At 41.0% G+C, this 22567-nt stretch overlaps 1 protein-coding gene across 5 annotated transcripts in view; it reads left to right on the forward strand.

Annotated features, from left to right (window-relative positions):
- Positions 1-22163, forward strand: part of pacsin1 (protein kinase C and casein kinase substrate in neurons 1) — a 107971-nt gene extending 85808 nt beyond the window's left edge. For all 5 annotated transcript variants that reach the window (XM_062978478.1, XM_062978481.1, XM_062978477.1 and 2 more), the window contains exons 2-10: positions 2705-2835; positions 4165-4321; positions 5697-5932; positions 6900-7055; positions 10712-10887; positions 14630-14750; positions 15123-15247; positions 15414-15607; positions 16266-22163. In XM_062978478.1, coding sequence (XP_062834548.1) covers positions 2773-2835; positions 4165-4321; positions 5697-5932; positions 6900-7055; positions 10712-10887; positions 14630-14750; positions 15123-15247; positions 15414-15607; positions 16266-16375 — 1338 coding nt within the window. In that variant the 5' untranslated portion in view covers positions 2705-2772 and the 3' untranslated portion in view covers positions 16376-22163. The remainder of the gene's footprint in view (positions 1-2704; positions 2836-4164; positions 4322-5696; positions 5933-6899; positions 7056-10711; positions 10888-14629; positions 14751-15122; positions 15248-15413; positions 15608-16265) is intronic.
- Positions 22164-22567: the final 404 nt, after the last annotated feature.

Consider the following 22567-nt stretch of genomic DNA (forward strand, 5'->3'; position numbering starts at 1 on the left):
TTACAGACGACCGAGGAATAAATGTAATGTGAGAGTTGAATCTGCCTGAGCTGTGATGTGTATTATCTCTTCTTTTTCCTGAGGATTGGAGAGGCCTCTTTCCAATTCCAAACACTTTCTGCTGCCAGAATTTAATTTGTCTCAGGGTTTACTGCCGACTACAGAAGGCAGGCTGGGACTGCAGAGAGAAAAGCAAATGTCTCAGGCACAGCAGAAAAGAAGCCCTGCCTTACTTTCCTGGGGGAGTGTTGTTTATTTTATTTTATTTTCCTTCTTTCTTTCATTTCTACCCATCCCAAATGGCAATTTTAGAACTGGCAGTTATTATTGGGATGCCCTACTTAGTTCATGTGATTATATGGTTAACTTCTGTTATATGTTGATATTGTTCAAGCAATATATGAAGTAATTGTTCTGCATCTGATTGTTTTACATGGCAACCACCTTTAAAGCTTGTATATAAAATCAGTGGCACACCCTAAGATGGCGCTTTTACATGTGCCAACCTCCATTAATTTAAGGTTAAAAGTAGATGAAGTGGTCCTTTTAACAACTTATACTTGCATTAATGAGGCATTGCATAAATCTAAATCCTTTTTATGCTGCTGCAAAAGGAGATATCTAGTATTTCCTGATACAATGGTATTTTAAGCTGATTTTGGTGCCTTCTTGCCTGACGTACTACTGAGCATTGAAAAGAATGTCCCTTGAATTTGTTGGGAATATTGTGCGGGAACTTGTTTTTCTGATGAAGAGCTCAGTTTTCTGCAGAGAAACCCTGGACCTTTTCAATGATAAGGTCTAGGATAAGATATAAATTTCACCATCTTTCTCAGTAATGTCTAAAACAGGAGTGGGCAACATCTGGGCCACTAGGGTTGCCCAGTGTCTCTTTTTAATTTGAGAACCTGTCAATTTGGGTGCAAGTGTTGTTGGTGTTTGGGATCTATTGTTTGAGAGCTAGAATGATATAATGATTTGAACATTGGACTATGGCTCTGGAGTCCAGGGTTTGAATCCCTGCTCAGTCACGGAAGCCGTGGATATTGGTGAAACTGATATCTCATCTGAGGCAAGTCAAACACTCTCAGGTTCAGACAGAGGCAATCCCCCCTCTTAACAAATCTTACAAAGGAAACCCTGTGGTAGGTTTTCCTTAGAGTTACTATAAGTCAGGAATGGCTTGAAGGCACACACCAACAATGACAACCATCTGTTCTTTTGGTGTATTCTGAGGTCAAAGGCTTTTTGTAGAAAAGGATTTTTCAATTCTTTACTCCACAATAGGAGTGATGAAAGGAATAGCTTTTCTGTAAATCTAACCAAATCTGAAAAGCAGGTTACTCTGAATTTTAATCATAGTTGTCAAGCATTTCTGTTATGAATAAATTGGGTTCTGTTTTAATCCAATTTAAAACTAGGTTTTCGTGACAACAGAAGTGTGTGTATCACATGAGTTATCACTTATGATTTTAAAGAGAAAAACACAGCCAAGTTAACTTTTATTCAATCAGGACACACCATATTAACAGCTACTCTCTGATTGTTAGCCTAATTAATCATGAATGCTCATAGTCCCTTATTGCTGTTTTGAAAACCTGACTGTCCTACAGGCCATTGAGTGTATGAAGGTTTTTTTTTTAAGTCTCATCACCCACATTTGCTAACCAGGAGAAACCCACACTACCTAAGATAGAAATTGTACTCTTTAAATCCACTGACCTTGAATTCCTCATGCACCATAGAAAGCCAGCATAGTTAGAAGGAATGCACTGTTGGACGGGTCTAGCACAGCACCTCATTCCTGCAGAGTTGCTTGTGTCTGATCCGGAATAGAGTTTTGTGAGCTGCTCCTAGCACAGATATCAAATAGGACTCATAGGAGTATATGAAGCATGCTGGAGGCCATTACCACTTTGCAGTAGTGAGGACAAGGAATGGATCTAGTTTAATTTGCATAAGTTTCAAGAAAGTGCATATGGGAAAATGCATATGTCACATTTTCTGTAGGCATTAAAACTCTTCTGTGGTCATTCAAGGGATCTCTCTAAGGCTTCTTTATCATCAGCAGACAACTGCATAAAATTCAAACAAAAATTATCTTTCACTTTAAAATATAGCTTTAAAACACGACACACTTGCATTTATCTTCTTTTATGTTTATAACTTGTTGATAAGAGGAAAAACCTTCTGCCCTTGAAGTGCTTGCTCCAGGAAGAGATAAAGGTAACTCACATGGCTGTCCTGTTATGTCTTAATAGATATATCCCTAGAGAAAGAAGAAGGAAACCTGGACAGCTAGCCACAGATTACATCAGTTAGTCATGATGTGTGTTCTTTAAATCTGGGTTCAAATATGTGTAGACATTTCTGGGAAAAATAAGCAGCTTGTTTGGGGGATATAGTTTATTTTCAGACATGCTATGAAGCCCACACATTAATTGGAGCGTAATCATGGAGATGCTGATTACTATGGGTACTTTGGCAATCCAAATTGGGAAAATAAAGAACTGGAGACCTCTTGCCATTTTATTGTGAGTGGGAGAGTATGGCTTGAATACACATGATGGGATGTTCAGCTGAGAAGAAGCAAAGTGACCAAGGATGAGCTTTGGGATTGGGAAGATCTCTACCTACCTTCAGTCCATCTAGGAGTTGAATGACTCCCTTTTTCTTTCTCTTTTATTCCTCTCTCACTCTGTAGTGCATGAGGTCTGGTGCTGCCTGCAGAGTGATTGAAGATTCAGCAGTAAACAACAAGAGCCACAAACCATGTCAGGCTCTTATGATGAGTCTACGGCATCTGCTGAAGAAATAACTGACAGCTTCTGGGAGGTAAGGGTTCTGCCTCTCCTTTGCACAGAATACTGCACAATGTATATCAACTGAAGAGATGCTAGCTCAGGAGAAAGGCAACATCCCACAATCTCTTGAAAATCCAGCCCAACCTGGCCTGGTGAGTTAATGCCAGTAATTTTCCTGACTGGTGGCTCTTGTTGACCCAATAAGAATCCCCAATATTCTAGAGAAGGGAAGCCATGTAGTTCCATAGGAAAGGGTCTGTGAAAAATGCCACAGTTTTTGGGCAGAGGCAATGAGGCAAGAAGACATGAAACCCCTTCTGGAAACAGTCAATCATTTGAGGTGGGGGGTTTTTCCAATCAGTGCTATGGAAAGTTACATTTTCGATCACAATTCTCAGGAATCCTAACATAGCCACTGGCTATGGGACTCTCAGAGCTGTAATTCCCCTTTCAGTCTTCTAGGTTCTAGTCTTCAAAACATACACAGAAGCAGTATCATTGAGAAGAAAGAAAAATGATCTTGCAGCAATTTCTAAATGAGACCAATTGGTGATTATGCATCTTATTAGTTTAGGAAGTTTTGCTCTACTCACTCTCAATCAGCTTCATATGTCTGATTGGCTACCTCAGAGTTTCTCAAATTGTGCTCTTCCAAATGTTTTGGACTTTAGCTCCCACAATTCCTAACATCTAGTAAGCTGGCTGGGATTTCTGGGAGCTGAAGTCCAAAACACCTGGAGGAGTACAGTTTGAGAAACACTGGGCTATCTGATTGTATGACACCATTTTCTAACCTACAAACATAATATTTGATTGCCTAATGAACAGGAAATGATGTTCTGGCCAAGGAGTGGCAAGTGAAATGGTCCCAAGGAAGCAAAAACGTACACAAAATGATTGTCCCATGTCCCTTAGAGGCATTTGAAGGCAAAATAAAAGTTCCCATAAAGAAAACTCCTGTGGGAAAGGTTTAACAGAACCTGTGGGGCTTGCATTGGCCTTAGCATAGTTTACAGGAAACATTTTCTCCACCCTTTCTCTACCGATGGGCCATATTGGCTCAAGGATTCTGGGGACTGTAATCCCATCAAATGTTTCAGGCTCTGCTGATATGCCTGGAAGATTTCAGGACAAAACTCAGACTCATCCAGAAAGAGTGATCAAAATGGCCACATAAAACACTACACTTTTGTCCACAGTTTGTCTTTTTAAACTGAAATTCCTCATTTTTACTTGTCCACTACATGAATCCTTGTTGTTCTTTTCCCTCCCCGTCTCTGGTTGTTCTTGCCCAATCTGGCCTCCAGTATGTCCATGGGATTGCAGCCAAATCCAAGGTGTCTCTTTGTGTGTCTGGCAGGTGGGGAACTACAAACGGACAGTCAAACGGATTGATGATGGGTATCGTCTGTGCAATGACTTGATGAACTGTGTCCATGAACGGGCCAAGATTGAGAAAGCATATTCCCAGCAACTGGTAGATTGGTCCAAGCGGTGGAGACAACTAATAGAGAAAGGTACTTTTTATCATGCTTTCCAAGACTGGGATCAGAGGGAGACATGTTGGGAGACAGGATAGTATTAGCTGTTTACCATAGAGGAAGAATGTTTCACCAGGAATTCCATCAGATTAATTATTTTCATTTTTATTAAAAGAAAATTAGTGACTTAATTAACATGCTGTTATTGCCCCTTATTGGAAGCTTCAAACCACCTACAGAGACTTTAGCCTGGGACTTTGTATTATATATGTTTTTAAAAGGCATTATCTTAAGAAATGTACAATAAACAATATCAATTAGAATAATTACATATAATAAAATGTAACATATTAAACTATTCATAAAAAGAATTTGAAAAATAGTAAAAGGCAATGAGTTTCATAAACCTGACAAAACCTGCACTCTTTGCAGTTCAATCAAATGCATGCTTAAGAAGGAAGAAAACCAACTTGGAGTAAATGAATATGCATTTAATCGCAACCTTCATTGTATAGTCTTGGCAGGACAGATCCACTACCTGCAGCATGATAAACTATTCCAGCTTTCCCCAATATGATGCCTTCCAGAAAGGCTGGACTACATCTCTCCTAATGATTTGAAGAAGACTTCTTTATTCTATATAATAGAAGGGATATGTAACCTTGCTGGGTTGATATGCAGTGAGCTAGACAATACATGACAAAGAAGATCTATAATTATGATATCTCAAGGCTGGTAGTTTGTTTGTTTTCCTAGAGACCTCCTATGTTGTTATTTACAAGTCCTGGAAAGTGCATGGTGGGATAATTTAGCCTTTTTTCGTATTGCATCCCTAGTCTTCAAGTTAGTTATATGGGAAGGTTGATTAAAAAATCAGCACAAACTCACTGGAGATTTTGATCTTCCATATCACATGTAATAGTTTCCCTCTTATATTACTTTTTATTGGTTTTATTGAACTACTTCTCTCAGAACTCTTCAGCTAGCATGACTTCAGGAGGTATGCTGGCTAAGGCTGGATCTACACTGTCCTATATTCCAGGATCTGATCCCAGATTATCTGATTATTCCAGATTATTGGGCAGTGGAGTCTCATATAATCCAGTTCAAAACAGATAATCTGGGATCAGATCCTGGGATATAGGACAGTATAGATCCAGCCTAAGGGATTCTGCCAGTTATCATGCAAAATAGTGCATTTCCACACTCTGAACTCTAAATATCTAAATACTTATCTTTGCCACTTTATGTTTTTGAGCTCTCTGCCATACTACCAAGAAAAGAAATGTGGCATGCCATATATTCACTTGTGATTACATTATGAAAATGTATAGTCTGTAAGGGGAGAACAGGCTGTGATTTCAAGATGCCCAATGGTCACCCCAGATTTGCTGGTGCTCTTGGTGCATAGGCCCACAATATGGCAGTTTGGAGAAAGCATGGATGGCCATAATGACAGAAGCAGACAAGGTGAGCGAACTGCACCAAGAAGTGAAGAACAGCTTGCTGAATGATGACTTCGAGAAGGTGAAGAACTGGCAGAAGGATGCCTTCCACAAACAGATCATGGGAGGCTTCAAGGAGGCCAAGGAAGCAGAGGATGGCTTTCGGAAAGCACAGAAACCCTGGGCCAAGAAGATGAAGGAGGTAGGAAGGGCTGGAAGAGGAGAGAAGAAGGGCAGAGTGCCTCATGGCTTCGTTGGTTCTAAGGAGGAAAGAAGCCGAGTCACTTTCTTCAGCCGTGGTTGAGATAGCTTTCTCATGGCGCTTAAGAATCAGAGTATGCTGGAACATGAGGCAGAGATCTGTTTTTTCCTTAGGCAAACCAAGTAATGTTTGCAGGATGATATGTAGAATAACAGGTGGAAAGGCTTTATGAGTATCTTTAGAGACCTGTCTTTGGTGGTTTTGGTTATGCCTTCAGAGACCTAATTGGATCTCAGTTTCTGTAAGTCACACAAGAGATCCATAGGAATTATAAGTTGTTTATCTAGTTTTATATAAATTCGTATAGTTGTGCTTATGGCTCTGAACCATTGGCTTTTCTGATATCTGATGACCTTCTTAGAATCTTGAAATACAAAATTGTAATGGTTTTTTAAAACCCTCAAGAGCAAAAAGTTTGTTTATCTATGGCCCCTTACATACAGATGAATACAATCCTACAATTTCTGCTTTGAACTAAGTTATATGGCAGTGTGGAGTCAGATAACCCAATTCAAAGCAAATATTGTGAGATTTTCTGCCTAGATAGTCTGGGTTATATGGTTGTGTGAAAGGACCCTATATTCCTTGCTTCCAAACTGGGACCCAATGTAGCTTACAACAGGGTAGAGCTAAAATGCCATAACTGTTGCAGAGAAAGAATTAGTGTGAGCTAAAAGAAATACAGTATCTGAGGGCATAAAAACTAAGCCATTTTGCAGTTTACTAGAGTAGTCAAATTGGGACTGGGTAATAAGCTTTAAGGGAATAGAGGGTTATAATGGGATGGGATTCTTTGCTTAAGCTGTTTTAACACAGAAGTTCCATAAATGGCAGTGTTCAGAATCTTGCATAGAGACTCTGTAGTCATCCACTTGCATTCCTTTCCTTCTGTCTCAACTCAAACCAGCTGGAAACAGCCAAGAAATCATATCACTTGGCATGCAAAGAAGAGAAGCTCGCTATGACCCGAGAAGCCAACAGCAAATCTGAGCAGTCCATCACCCCAGACCAGCAGAAGAAGCTGCAAGACAAGGTGGAAAGGTGCAAGCAGGATGTGCAAAAGGTAGAAGTGAATTGATAAATCTCAGTAGATAAATCATGGACAGTACGTGTATCACTATGAAACATTCCAGTTTTTCTCAAGTCATCACACAGAGAAATATACGAATAGATGCAGAAAAAGGTTCAGAGCTAAATATTGTACATAATGTAATATGTTTGTGTTCACTCTTATACAAGCCCAAATGTTTTTCCTCATATATTTAGCTATTGTTATAAAAACGGATTTTATCATACATAATATATATGCGCACACTCAAACTCATTCCTCTTCTGTGTGCATACATTCACCCACTGCAACAGTTTATTTTCTCTCATGCTGAGTGTGTCATTTCCACATGCCTGTTCACTCATTTTTATATGTTCTTATCTTTGCACATACACTATTGTGCCTTCAAATGTCCTCACATGTGCACATCCTTTAGAGGTGCACTCCTTTGTAAGTCACATGGTCTGGATGTAATTGGCAAGATAGTCAAGCAGCTTCTTTTTCTTGATATGGGTGGATCGAGATGGAGGGAAAATCTCTACTTTCTCTTCCTGATTATGCATCTAATTGACTTTATTTATTTATTTACAGTATTTATATTCCACCCTTCTCAATCCGAAGGGGACTCAGGGCTGATCATAATGTACATATAATGGCAAACATTCAATGCCATTGGACAAACGACATATATAGACAACCACATATAGACCGAGATACAGAGGCAATTTAACATTCCAGCTTTTGGCTTCATGAGGATATGCTCGATTTCGGCTACAGGGGAAGCTTCTGCTTCATCATCCACTGTGACACCAAGTCCTTGATGGAAACTTCCTCCTCTTCCACATACTGCTGGAGATTTTGTGGTGTCATAAATTAGTTAAATTAGCCTCCCCGCATAAGCGGTAACTAAATTCCTAATTGACAGATGCAACTGTTTTTTGGCTGCATAGGTCAACAGCAAGCTGGACTATTTATGGTCAGGAGCTTACTCTGACCCAGGCTGGCTTTGAACTCATGACCTCTCAGTCAGTAGTGATTTATTGCAGTTGGCTACTAACCAGCTGTGCCACAGCCTGGTCCCTATCAAAAAAGATTTCTAGTTGTTTACCCTCTCTCAACACTTTCACCCTTCCATTAGTGCTCAACTATAGTTGGCTTAAGGTAGCAGAAATGCACACGCACACACACACAAGAGCTGTGGCCACAATCAGCCAAGATACTAGGGTTATCATTGCTGAACAAGTATAGTTGGTTTAGGTTGGTTAAAGGTAAAGGTTTTCCCCTGACGTTAAGTCCAGTCGTGACCGACTCTGGGGGTTGGTGCTCATCTCCATTTCTAAGCCAAAGAGCCGGTGTTGTCCGTAGACACCTCCAAGGTCATGTGGCCAGCATGACTGCATGGAGCGCCGTTACCTTCCCGCCGGAGCGGTACCTATTGATCTACTCACATTTGCATGTTTTCAAACTGCTAGGTTGGCAGGAGCTGGGGCTAACAGTGAGCGCTCATTCCGCTCCCGGGATTTGAACCTGGCACCTTTTGGTCCGCAAGTTCAGCAGCTCAGCGCTTTAATGCGCTGTGCCACCAGGGGCCCCTATAGTTTGTTTAAGGTACCATAAATACACATATACACATATACACAAAAAGAACTTGGACCACAATCAGCCAAAATACTATAAGGGCATTATTGTTGAAAATGCAGTTGCTAATCATATTCTAGGGCCAGTGCTTTCCTCTAGCTCTTTAGAGTAAACTCTGCATGGATGATAGCACCTTTCTTCTATACAGCGGTATCTTGCGGTACCTCCTAATCACCCTGTCCACCTTGTTGTAGGACCTAAAGTAGGGTGAAACTGGTGCTGCTTTGCTAAAGGCAGAGAAAGAAAGAAGGACACATAAATTGCTACAAGAAAGGGTCTTGAAAAGATTGAATATTTCATAAATGCTTACTGCTTGTGAGCTGATAAAGCATCTTTGGATACTGTCATCAGGTTAAGCACTGACACCATTAACTGCAAATCTATATGAAGATTATTTTGTAGACTGCATTGCACCTCTGAAGGCATGCCATCTAGTGGCTTTGCTTTTTAATTGCTGCTGCACAGCAATGGGCCATCCAAGGCTTTTTGGATGAAGGAACCTCTGCAGGCTAGATTTTGACTCTGCAGAGAAGAGGGAAAGGCTAGTGTGCTGCCTATGTTATTGAGGTGCCATTATATGCTGAACAGGGATGTTTGGAACCAGTTTAGGTCTGTTAGGGAACAGGTGTTAACATGTGGAAGGTGAGAGAAAAGAGGAGGACAGTGATAGGCTCAGAATTCACTTTCATTATTAGGCAATTACTGGTTTTATTGGTTAGTAAGGTTTATTTAATTTGCCATGGATTGTTTATGCAGTTGGCCCTCTGTATCAATTAATGTAACCATTCTTGGTTTAAAAAATATCTGCATGCCAAAAAAATTCCTAAAACAAATTTTGATTTTGCCATTTTGTATAAGGGATATCATTTGACTATGGAATTGAATATAATGAGACATGAGCATTCACAGCTTTTGATATTCACAGGGTAATCCTGGAAATCAAACTGCACTGGATACTAAGAGCTATTGCATTTCCTTGATATCAGGGGTGGTCCTAGGTAATTTCGCCTTGTAAGCGAACCTAGTGGCTGCGCCCCCCCCTGAAATTGCGCCACCACCAAGACCCCGCACATACCTCCTTCTTCAGCAGTGGCGGTGGCAGCGGCGGCAGCGAGGACCATCACCTCCCTCCGAGGCAAAGGCCTCAACTGAGGCCTAGCTTTTCTCACAAGGATTTCCGCGTTCGCCGTGGAGGGAGGCGATGGTCCCGGACTCCGCCTCCCCCCTCGGCGAACGCAGAAGGCCTCATCTGAGGCCTAGCTCTTCTTGCGAGACCTCGCGAGAAGAGCTAAGCCTCAGATGAGGCCTTCCGTGTTCGCCGAGGGGGCAGGCTGCAGCGGGGACCATTGCCTCCCTCCTCTGCGAAAGTTGAGGCCTTCGCCGAGGAGGGAGTCAATGGTCCCCGCCACCGCCACTGCCGCCGCCTCCCTCCTCTGCGAACACAGAAGGCTCATCTGAGGCCTAGCTTTTCTCACAAAGTCTCATGAGACCTCGTGAGAAGAACTAGGCCTCAGATGAGGCCTTTCGTGTTCGCCGAGGAGGGAGGCGGCGGCGGCAGCGGCGGGGACCATCACCTCCCTCCTCGGCGAAGGCCTCAACTGAGGCCTAGCTGAGAAGAGCTAGGCCTCAGTTGAGGCCTTCGTCGAAGAGGGAGGCGATGGTCCCCGAAACCGCTGCCGCCTCCCTCCTTGGTAAATTTACACGGGGGCACTGTCGAGACCTCAACAGCGCCCCTTCTTGACGTGCGCCCAACGCGGCAGCTTCATCAGCCTCCACGTTGGACCGGGCCTGCTTGATATCAAGCTATCTTTCACTTCCCATGTGTCCAGAAACTTATTTTATAAGTGAACTTGCTTAGGAATGTGCTGAAAATGAAATAGATCCGTTTTGTAGTATTGATAACAGTGCAACTAGACATCTTTAAGCACACTGGTCCTGGTCCTTAAGGTTGCTTGGAGGAGTCTTTTCTGAGTAGAATTGGGATCCGGTCTCAGTAAAGGGGTTTTAACCATAACCCTTTGTTCCACCTGCAGACCCATGAGAAGTACGAGAAGGTTGTGGAAGAGCTGAGTAAGTGTACTCCACAGTACATGGAGAGCATGGAGCAGGTCTTTGAGCAGTGCCAGCAATTTGAAGAGAAGAGACTCAACTTCATGAAGGAGATGCTTTTAGATATCAAGAGACACCTGAACCTGGCAGAGAACAGCAGGTATATCATCACCTTCCCCTCAAATACTGCAGGCAGCTTCAGAGACCTCTCTAGTGATTTGATAGTTGGTGCTCTGTTAGTGGGCCTTTAACCCATTCCCTAGTGTTGTTGCCCTCCCTTGTTGTCTCTGGATATGTTTCTGTATGAACTTCTCTTGCACCTAATATAACACCAGGTAAAGTGGGGAACATACAGTGTAATATAAAGAACATTATGTAGATAATGCCTGCGAAGAACATACAGTGTAAGGTAATGCATTTGACATTCATGCTGATATTGGTTCATTCCTCTGCTTTCACCTCTGTCTACCCTACAGTTCTGTAGTAAAATCTCTTTCCTGAAGAGTAAGCTTTCCCTCATTGGAGGTTTTCAAGCTGAGGTTGCACAACCATCTATTGAGTTGCCCTAGCTTTGGTTTTCCTGCACAAATTCGAGAGCTGGGCAGAGACAGCCTTTTAGAATTTCTGCCCAGTTCCTTGATTCTATGATGAGTATTGCTGGTCAATGAGAAAGGACTCATCTTAGGCTGAATCTTGGTGCACTTGGCTAGCAGTGACTGGATGCATTCATATTGGTGTATCAGTTAAAAGGAATAAAAGTGGTCTAGGATGATGACTTGCATGTATGTGGTTGATCACAACCTTAGAAATGCAGGCATCCAGCTGTTCAGACCTGGATAATTCCATTGATAGGAAATCATATAAATAGATGCCACAGAAAGAAAAGTAACATCCTTAGACTAGAGTAGGAATATGTGGCCATCTAGATGTTGCTGGTATGCAACCAGCATAACCAATAGTGACAGGTAATGGTAGCTGCAGGCCCACAGTTTCCAGAGGGAGATATGTTCCCACCACTACATTAGGAGAAATACAATTCTGTGATTTCCATGAAATTAGGTTTGTGGGAAAACTCCATGCAAGTTGAAAATTACTGCATATGAAAAAAATATTCTAGCCCAGTAATCTCTGTGCTAAGTTTCTGCTTGCAAGTGGTGGTGGTGATAATTATTTACTTTCAGTATAAATTTATATAGTCTCTTTTGCGATTTGGATTAGCCATCTCATCCTGTTGTTTGTGAAGATCCAGCTATAGAGGCCTGAAGTGAAGGATGGAATGTTCACAGTCAAGTAACAAGCTCCTGGTGCATTTTTCAGTGCTACCTGCAGGGGGCATTATTCTCATTCATGTATTGAAGTAGAATTCAGGTCCCTTCCAGACATGCAAAAAATACAAGAGGAATTGGGATTTTAAATCCCAGTTCCTCTTGGGATGGTGGCCAGAAAGCTGGCCTAAACCCTGGAATTTTGCAGAGGGTGGTGACCAGATACTCACAGGGTGGGCATTGGCACTGCCAGTCTCCCCCTTCCCTCCCCCCCCCCCCCCCCAATTTTCCCTTGCACTTACCAGGAGAAGACTCCAACAAGGACTGAAGCATATTTTTCCATGCCTGCAGAAATACACAGGTATGGAAAAATGTGTGTTTCTCACGAAGAACCGAGTTTAAAGGGCAACTTCTAAACATCCATTTTCCAGCCTTTAACCTGATTCCTCCTGCATTTTGGCTAAACATTGTTAGCCCCCCCCTTTTAACCCGGTTTAACCTGGGTTGTTGTTGTTATTATTATTATTATTATTATTATTATTATTAAACTTTATTTGTACCCCGCTAGCATCTCCCGAAGGACTCGATGCAGCTTACAAAGGCCAAGGCCTCAACACACAATATAACAATACAAAACAAAAGGCAAATTAAAAACAATTAAAACAGTATAAACAACAAGCAATAAACAATACGCTAAAACACAATAAAACTGGGCCGGGCCAGAGTAATGGGTACAAGATTAAAAGTGCTGATGTGACAGGTGATATATAAGGCTTATAGGGCAAGTGCAGAGTGCGATATACGATCTTAGTTCTAATAAAGTGCTTATGGGACTTGGTATTGGAGATTTCCTATTAATCTGGGAAGGCACATTGGAACAGCCAGGTCTTCAAGTTCTCTCTGAAGACTGCCAATGTAGGGGCCTGTCTGAGATCCTTGGGGAGGGTGTTCCAGAGTCGGGGGACCACCACAGAGAAGGCCCTGTCTCGTGTCCCCACCAACCGCGCTTGCGACGCAGGCGGGATCACGAGCAGGGCCTCTCCAGATGACCGAAGTGAATGCGTGGGTTCATAGATGGAGATGCGGTCACGGAGGTAGGATGGTCCCAAACCGTTCAGGGCTTTGTAGGTAAGCACCTGCACCTTAAATTGGGCTCGGAAAGTAAATGGCAGCCAGTGGAGCTCCTTGAACATAACGCATGTGTGGTAGGACCCTCACTTTCAATTCTAGAAAACAATACAGTACAACTTCCAAGCACATGATCTTGAATCTTACTGATAGCCCAGAGTAGAGTAGATTTATTAATTATTATCTTACCATTTAACAATTGACATGATCTTTTCTAGCTAAAACTCTCAATAAGATTAAGGCTATAACATACTTTCAGGTTTTTGGAACGTGATTTTTTGGACTACAATCCTTCAACTAGTGCTTACTAGGGAGTTTCAGATATGAAATATAGGCTATGGTTGCGCATCAAGAGACAGGTTGTAATGTCACACTTTCCTCAAAACCCACCAGTCTCATTCTGGGGCCTCCCAACATGGCCATTTAGTGGGCAGTGGCAGATGGGAGGAAGAATGTCTTGCTATATCCTTTTAACACAATGACAGTATCATGCTCTTGGGGGGATACCTGAAAGATCCTGGAGAATACCTTCATCATTTTGCATCTGGCTACAAGGACATGACTGGATGCTGTTCCTTTCCAATCTCCACTGATCACTCAATGACAATTTCAAGGGATTCTGCATAAGATGGGGGTAAGGCTTTACATATGGGAATAAGTTTCCTCCCTTCACAGCAACAACAAAAATAATAACAAAAACAAAATAAGCAGACACCAAAGTTATACTGACATAAGTCACTTCCTCCATGCATGCCAAACTTTGACCTTTCTGGAAGGTTTCAGGCAGACACCTTGTAGTGCAACGAATCAAAATACATTATGCATCTATTCCATTTTTCCTTCTTAAAACATTGTGCTAAAAAGAAAGGCTGGCAGACGCCAGAAGATGTGGTGAGAAATGTTCGAGGGTTATGAACTAAAACCTATGACATCTGGACCACCTGCACATGTATACAATTTGTTGAGTGAGTGAGGATAATATCACAAAACACGCCTCCTTTGAAAGTACCTTTGTACTTTTGGGTGCAAATGGGTGGGCAAATGCATATATGTTGCTGGTGTCACCTTGTGTTTATGTAAGACAATATGAGAATTCGGATTTCACAGGTGTTCTTTTTCATGGCTTGAGAACTGAGGGCCCATCAGTCCCAGCAAGTGCATCCAGTTGCCCAAGGGATGGGTCTACTCCCACAACATGCAGAGACCCGGTTTCTCAATTTCTGGATTAGGAACATCTGACACAGCCTTATATCATGTCAAAGAAGTGAACCATCTCATTGTGTTATTATTTATATTGACTGGCAGCAGTTCTTTAAGCTTTATGATAAGTATCTTTCCCAGTTGTAGCATGGAGATGCCAGGGACTAACCCTTTCACTTTTTGCCAGCAAAGTATGTGTTTTACGACTCATTCTGCCTCTGCCTTTCCCTTTGTTTGTGGTTTTCCATCTTAGTGATGCATTGTTTTCAGAGATGTATGTTTGTGTGTATGTCTGTTTGTAACATGCAGCTATTCTAAAGTCTACCGTGAGCTGGAGCAGACCATTCGCATGGCTGATGCACAGGAGGACCTTCGGTGGTTCCGCAACACTAGCGGCCCAGGGATGCCAATGAACTGGCCTCAGGTAGAGGTAAGAAGTTACCCCTTAAGATGTCCCTTACAGAGACAGTTGCATGTACAGGCTGTAGTTTATTGGTTCACTGACTACTGCTCATGCTATCTATCAGTAATCACAGTGTCTGTCTGAAATCTTGATGTCAAGAAAGACAGTGTGTCAGTGATGAATAGCTGCTGCTATGAAGTGACAGGGAAGAGTAACAGATGTAATCTGTTTTTTTCCCCAAAAGTTTCTGATAGTCCTACAGTAAATAAGATGCTGGACTAGATGACCTGTTAGCCTGATATGGCTGGGTCTGTCTTATGTTTAGCCCTGGGGCATAGTGGAGTTGGGATTTAGGAGAATCACTGCAGAGCTGCCGGAATGACATTGCTTTGTCTGCAGGAATGGAATCCTGATGCAACCCAAGCAGTGGCAAAGAAAGAGAAACCTAAAAAGAATGAAGGAGGCAACACATCCAGTGTTGGTTCAGGCGGGGAGGCAGCAGCCCAATCTGGTGACCGTGGCAGGTGAGTATACCAAGTGAGCTCCTATAAGATGTATCCAGAAGGAATAGGAGTCCTTGGGCCTAGTGGGAGCAAAGTGCCCTTATGGTCACCCATCCTGCATTGTTGGACATATCTGAAAACTTTATGCTGTAGTATCAGTTCTCATGACACCACATTGCATTACTAGTGTGAGCAGCTATGACCGTAACCAAGCCTACGCTGCAGAGTGGTCAGACGATGAGGGCGGCAACACCTACAACTCCAACGAAGCCAATGGCGGTGCCAACTCCTTTGAGGAAGAGCCAGCTGCAAAAGGTGTGCGTGTGCGAGCTCTGTATGATTACGATGGGCAGGAACAAGATGAACTGAGTTTCAAAGCAGGTATGGCAAAAACACATGGCAAAATGGGGTTACTAAGGGTCAAACACAATATTAAGAAAATGCATATTCTGTTTGATTAACCCATTCCCCTTAATATAAATTACAATTAAACTTGTTTTCCTCCCACAGTGTGTTTTCTTCAGAGATGCATTCCCCAGCTAATCAAGTCTGCTTTTATTTCCTATTGGCCTAACATAGAACAGAGCATATTAAATGCAAAATACATAGATAAGGACACTCATGTGGTATAATAAGCATATGTTTTTCATTACTTGAGGAAGCACTCATTTTAGAAATGTGCTACATCAGGTTTGACCTAATGAAATCATTAGTCATTGTGTAGAGCAATGATCAGGTGTATTCTAGGGATTTAGGAAGAGATTTCTTCCTAACATTGATTCTTCATATACATATATGGCTTTCAGTTTACATGTGTCTCAGCAACTACCATGTCTAAAAATTGTTAAATCTCAGTAGAATTCAAATAGCAAAGAGACCATTCCCCTATTACCTTTGTAAAATTCCAACACTAGTGTATAAAATCCATTTGGAAAAAGGTTAATTGTCAGTTCATTGTGTACAGGTTACCCTTTATAATGATATGATGATGATATAGCATACTGAAACCCCAATTTCATATTTGTTATTTTTATTCTAGGTGATGAATTAACCAAATTGGGTGAAGAAGATGAACAAGGGTGGTGCAGAGGTCGTCTAGACAACGGGCAACTTGGTCTTTATCCAGCTAATTACGTGGAGTCTATCTAGTTCTGTCATGTTCTCATCACTGCTGTCAGAAAAAACAAACCAACCCTCTGTCAACTCCCATTACTATTTGCCAGCCAAGTAGCCATCTTGCCGTCCAGTCACTCAGCACAGTTAGAGATCTAAACATATTTTCCAACCAATCTTATTTTTTTAATAGCCATCTCTGAAGAGTATTTTGTGGTCGCATTATTCTTTTTTTTGAGATAATGAGAAATGAAAGGTCGACATTGTCTATTGAGGGCTTGTTTTGTAAGTGAAAGCCAATACCTCAAGCCTTTAAAGCCTAACCAACAAGACTTCTGATTGGTTGGTTTTTAAGGATAATGTATTGATGAGCCACTTTCCAATTGGCTTGGACTATTTGAAACTTCTGGCACTTTAGCTACTGGGGCCAATCCAATTCACTCTCTTTGAATAGATGGAAGCAAACACCTACTTGATTTGTTATTCCTCTCCACCCAGTCTGTATTTTATTTATTATCTTTTCTCAATTTGGAAAGAAAAACGGGTGTCCTTTGCCTTCTCAGCGATGACCTAGTCAGTATTCTTGAGCTGTAATATTCTGTCATCCAAGTAATCTCCCAGAGGCATTATATTAATTGGAGTATTGTATATGTATGGTATGAATTAAAGGCTTCACTCCAGAGAGCCATGGCACACCATTTCCCCATCAGATTGAAGAATAATGTGGTGTTTCATTCTACTGACTTGAGACAGGACAATGTTCTGAGCTCAAGATGGAGGCCCTATGCAAATAATCAAAGTGTACCTCACCAGTTCATTTCTCCCAGCTTCTCTTAAGAAATTGGACTGCATCTCTGGATACCTGATCAGATGACAATGAAGCAGATGTATCCCTTCAATACCTTTGCATAACACAGATTTCTCTGCTGTTTCCAATCTAAGAGATACCCACTGAGGCAGGAGAGCAATGAGATGCAAATCTATGAAAGCTAATGACTGCACATTCAGACTGACTACTAACCTTTGACAGAGAAGTGTGTTAATTTTGTTATGGTCTCCAGTAGTTTGAAATAGATAATTTTCCTCTTCAAAACAAGATGACCTGTTAAGTTGCTGCACACAGTTGGGATGCTACCAGAAGCATATCTTTGAATGGAATCAAAGCCAAGGAGAACATTTAATAAAGTCCTAAGAAATTGATGTATAATGTCAAATACTAACAATATCATGCTATGTAATATCGTGTTATTGGTCTATTATATCATGCAGACCAGATAGAACTTGAGAATGCATCTTGCTATCAATTGGAGCAAGGGGATGATCATTGTACATAATGCATTGATGAAGGAGGCATGCAGTCATCAACGTGGATTCATAATGTGGCATTTGACTTCGAAAACTTTCACTAGATGAAATGGGCTAGTTATAGATGCCAGTGGAAGTGCCAGACAGATGTCCCAAAGGTAGTGGAAAGAAGCCAGTTGTGTGCTGAAGTTGCAACTAACATATATTTGCATGTTCATGGGTGTAGAACATACTTCGGAGACAGCGATGCAGCTGAGTAATTGAGGGCTAGGAGAAATTTACAGAAATCAGTGAGTATAAAACAAGATACTATGTCTCTTGAGCCCTTCCACATTACACAGTTATAGCACTATGATTCAACTTTAACTGCTATGGAAACTTCTTATGGAATCCTTGAATTTGCAGTTTAGTGGTCATGACAGTTCAAGTGGGAATCATAGTGATATAACTGTATAGTATGGAACGGTATCTGAAACAAAGGATAGACAGGTAACTTTCAACAGTGCTTTGAGGAATGCAAAAAATCTTTTTAGAAACTTTTTCCAATGGTTAGTCACAACTGGAACAAACCCACTGAATCAATGGGACTTATATGATTTTATAAGGCAATAGCAGCTGATAACTAACAGGTTTGGGCTTAAGTAGCAGCTGCATGAAATGCAAGAAAGGAACTTGAACATTGCATGTATCTGTTGAAATTCCCTTATTCCTGAGCTTGTAGGTCAAAGAGTTCAACTTCAAACCCTTTAGACTGAGTACAGTATCTGTGGTTATCTAGATTTGTAAAATATAAATCAGACTCTGTAAGGTCTGTGACAATGAGTAAAATCTAACTTGGGCAAAATTACTTATTTATTTATACTTATTCTTGGAATAGCTTCCCTCTCTAAGGTCTACTATATATGTAGACCTGTATATTATATGATCCTAGGTGATATTTTGCTTCATTGCTTCACCTGGATCATTGACAAATTAGCTCAAGAGAAAACGTTGTCACTGACAAATCTTACAGTAGGGGAAACTAGGAGAGGATGGCAGTTTCTTTTATAATGTCAGGTCCAGAAATCATTGAAGTTTAAAACAGCTCTGAACATATTTTGGTTTCAGTAATATTTCTGTACAAATAAATGGGGCTTTCCCTATTTTAAGTGTTCCCAGCATGTTGTAATTTAAATATTCCAAAAGGTGTTTGTCCTAATTGAAAACAGGACTTGAATTTGAACCAAAAATGTGAATAAAGAAACAAGTGAAAATATTGTACTATCTAGCTATTGTCCAACAGGACAACCTACCAAGAAGTTCTGTGTCATATTCCCATTGAAGATAATTCCTATTAATCTCTGTTGTGGTTGTGCAGGAGAACTACAGGGTGGAGTGTCCATAAATATATTTGCACATTTCATCTCCTAACCATGGATACAACAGTACAGCAAGTCTCCAATCAATATCATCATCATGGTAATGAAGTTGGTAGTGGAAGCATAGATTAGTTAATGAGGATGTAGAAACATATGGAGTGCATATACGTGCTTCTAGTGTTGAAAGAGCAATGTTTATGAAAGGAGAATTATTTTACAGGAGTCTTCACGAATAGAAGCCCCTTCAGTTCATGGAGTGGAGTGTGATGGATGCAACCTAATATAATTAGGAAATCACTATGTCAAGAAAAGTTACAGCACATAGTCAAAAGAGAAGAAAGATCTTTCCTGAAAACACTACTGATGAAGTAGATTATGATGCCATTGCTTTTAAGGCTGTATCAGGAATCGGTAGCGCTCTAGATCAACAAGTCTACAACTACCATAATCCCTGAGCATTAGCTATTTTGATTGGGCCTGATGGTAGTCCAAATCCAACAACATCGGCAGGGCCACACTTTCCCCATTGCCACTTTAAAAGTATAATTTCTGTAACATTTGAGAGCAACTGCATGCCCCTTGTAACCTCAGATTTGAAGCTATCCCTACAAATGTACTTATTTAATAGTTGTATGCTATATGACTTTTTAAAAAAATAGCTTATTTCACATAGGCCTTTTTAAGCAAGAGTTCTTCCTTCCCCCAAAGGATGGAAGCTACACTCACTGTTTATATTTGCCTATATTTTTATTTTCTCAGTCTTCTTTAACATGGGTGAAATATTCTCTTTTACTCAAAGACATGTTTCCCTTGCAATCTTTCCTTGTTTTTGAAACCAGAAGGGCAAATGGTGAAATAGTTATGAGTGAAGTTCTTGGTGGCCCCTTTCCCAACTTCCTTCCTTCACAATAGCACATTGTCCCTTATATAAATAGTTGCATATCATCCATGGTGCACATCGATTGGGCTTGTCCCATCTTTGACTGACATATTTTGAAGTGATGGAATTAGGTGAATCCATCATCCAGCTACCTCCCATTGACCCAAACAGGATTTCTCAACTTTCTCCCAGATGTCTTGGGCTACAATTCTCAGCTTCCTGAGCCAAGTTGTAGGAGACTGGTTTAGTAATTTGCTCTCTTCACTTTAATCCCATTCTGGAGATTTACTACATTTGTTTCTGTTTTCTAGAAGCCTCCTTTTCAGTATCTGGTTACGGGCTACATTCATCCGATTAAGGGTGCCCTTTTGCATATTATCTACCTTACTTTACCTTAGGGCCCCAAGGGGCTTATGTCTAGTGTAGTGTTATCCTAGATTATGCTATCTTTTTCACGGTATGGGTCCCAATGTCTTTCCTTAGATATCAGCCTCTTGCACAACAGTCTCTTGGCTTCTTCTGTATGGACATTTACAATCATTCCTCCTTGACTGCAATCTGTTTATCTTACAAATTATTGAACCCAGTGACCAACTGTAATTCCTAAATGAATAAAACATGCTGCATACTGGATAATGTAGACAAGATTTTTCCGACCTTCCAACTTTTGTTTTGTTTGTTAGATTTTCAAAAAAATTGGAGAATGCTGTTGTCTCAGCAATGCACCTGTTTTTTGTACATTGATTGTGTAATTTAAAACTAAAAGGTATATATATACACATACATATATATATTGTGACTGTATTACTGTGTATACAAAAAAGATGACTGATCTATGTAAATGTTTTATGGATTTTGATTCTTGTTTGATTCTTGTACTCTTAACATCTCCTGACGTAGATGTAGCTGTCATGTTTACAAGATGAATTCTGTTGCTGGGATTGATCAGGCCACAGGGCTGAACTGAAGAACAGTGTGGTGGCAGATGCTGAGATTCCTACCTAAATTCTCTTTCACTCAGATTCCCATTTGAAGACCTACTCAAACCTGATGCTAAAAATAAATCTCTGTCTTGTCTTACAACAGTACTGTGTAGCTCAGAAGTATGAGAAAATTATCTTTCTCTTTGATGGACTCAAAATGTTTTGGTGGCAGCTGGTGACTTCTGTGTCTTTGGGGTGGGGAATTCATGCCAGATTCTAGTCTGAACTTTAAAGGAATGATCCAAGGTACTGAGCTTTAGTCCCAAAATAGGTTCAGTGGCTTGGTTGGCTGCCGTAAAGCTCAGATCAAATTCACCACTCCACTGACACAGAGCACTAGCTGCCACTATAATGTTCAGAATGGATCCCAGTCAATTTGGGTAGAGTAGCTCCAATTGTTACACAAGGCAGTGACTTCCAATTTTTATTTTTATTTTTGCTCTTCATAGAAAGATTTAGACTACCCTCACTCCTTATTAGGGGGTGGAGATAAAGAGCCAGGGGGATCCAATTGTGTAAGATCTAGTGATGGGAAATTTTTCAGTCACCAGGTCCTGGAAGCAGCCATCCCCCTCCCCCCCCCATCTCCACATGCAATCTCAGAATCTTTCCACTCCTATTCTTACGCCACCAAAGTAGTAAAGATAAAAACATAACGAAGATACCTCCCCTCCCCAATCTACACACCCCTATCCTAGACCTTGGACAGAAGTAGAATTTTGCTCATTGAGAGAGCCTTAGGCTGATATTCTTGGGGGAGATTCTCATGCCCATTTCTGGAAAGGCACTCACATCTGTTCCCAGGCATGTAGAGGTTGTCATGCCAAGAACCATGTCTACACTGAATTTTAGTGAGCTGGTCAAATGACTTTTTGACTGTTTGCAAGAAGATGCTAAGAGCCAGTGAAGATTCTTTGCAAACCCTCTTCTTCATATGGCTACCTCTATGTAGTAAAATGAATAGACTGGCAGAGTGGCCACCATGTTGGAACTAATCATGAGAATCAGTGATAAAGTCATTGTATTTTCTGTGTGGCTTAATGGAAGCAGAATGGATGCCAGGAATGAAAAAAAAGGAATAAAACTATGCCCACCTGCCCACCCTTCTTTTTTCTTATTAAAGCCTTGTGGTACTTAGGAAGTTTGGATTAAGTTAAAGACTAATGTTTCTGTCAGCAAAGCTACATACTTGCAGATGGAGAATAATGTATCTGTGTCATGCCAGTCTGCCTCTTCTTCCATAAAGAGCAAAAACTATACTTAAGAAATACAATAATAAAAGGATTATTTTATTCATGCATGGTGTGTTTAGCTTCGTTGCTGTTGCCACAAATAATGAAAAAGGATCTGTTGTCCTTACAACTCAAGAATGCAAAATGAGCTCATGATGACAACAGGGAATAACTGCAACCAGCTGTGTACAAAAGAAAATGTGAGCAGATGCAGCTGGCTTTTTCAAGAACTATGATGAAGGTAGATCTGCTCAAATTTCCCTCTGTTACACAGCTGTTCAGTGACACAAGGGTCTTGCATTATATGTGGTTACGTTGCTCCAAAATAGTGGATGTAATATACCAATTCCAAGGCAGTGGAAACTGTTAGCAGTGCAGAATCTGCTCTGAGTTCTAGTCCATGTCTTAAATTATCTCTTCAAGGTGCTCAACATGCTTGGGAGCTAAGGTTCAGTACCTTGGGTGGGTAC

Source organism: Anolis carolinensis, chromosome 4, assembly GCF_035594765.1.
Source record: "Anolis carolinensis isolate JA03-04 chromosome 4, rAnoCar3.1.pri, whole genome shotgun sequence".
NCBI lineage: Eukaryota > Metazoa > Chordata > Lepidosauria > Squamata > Dactyloidae > Anolis > Anolis carolinensis.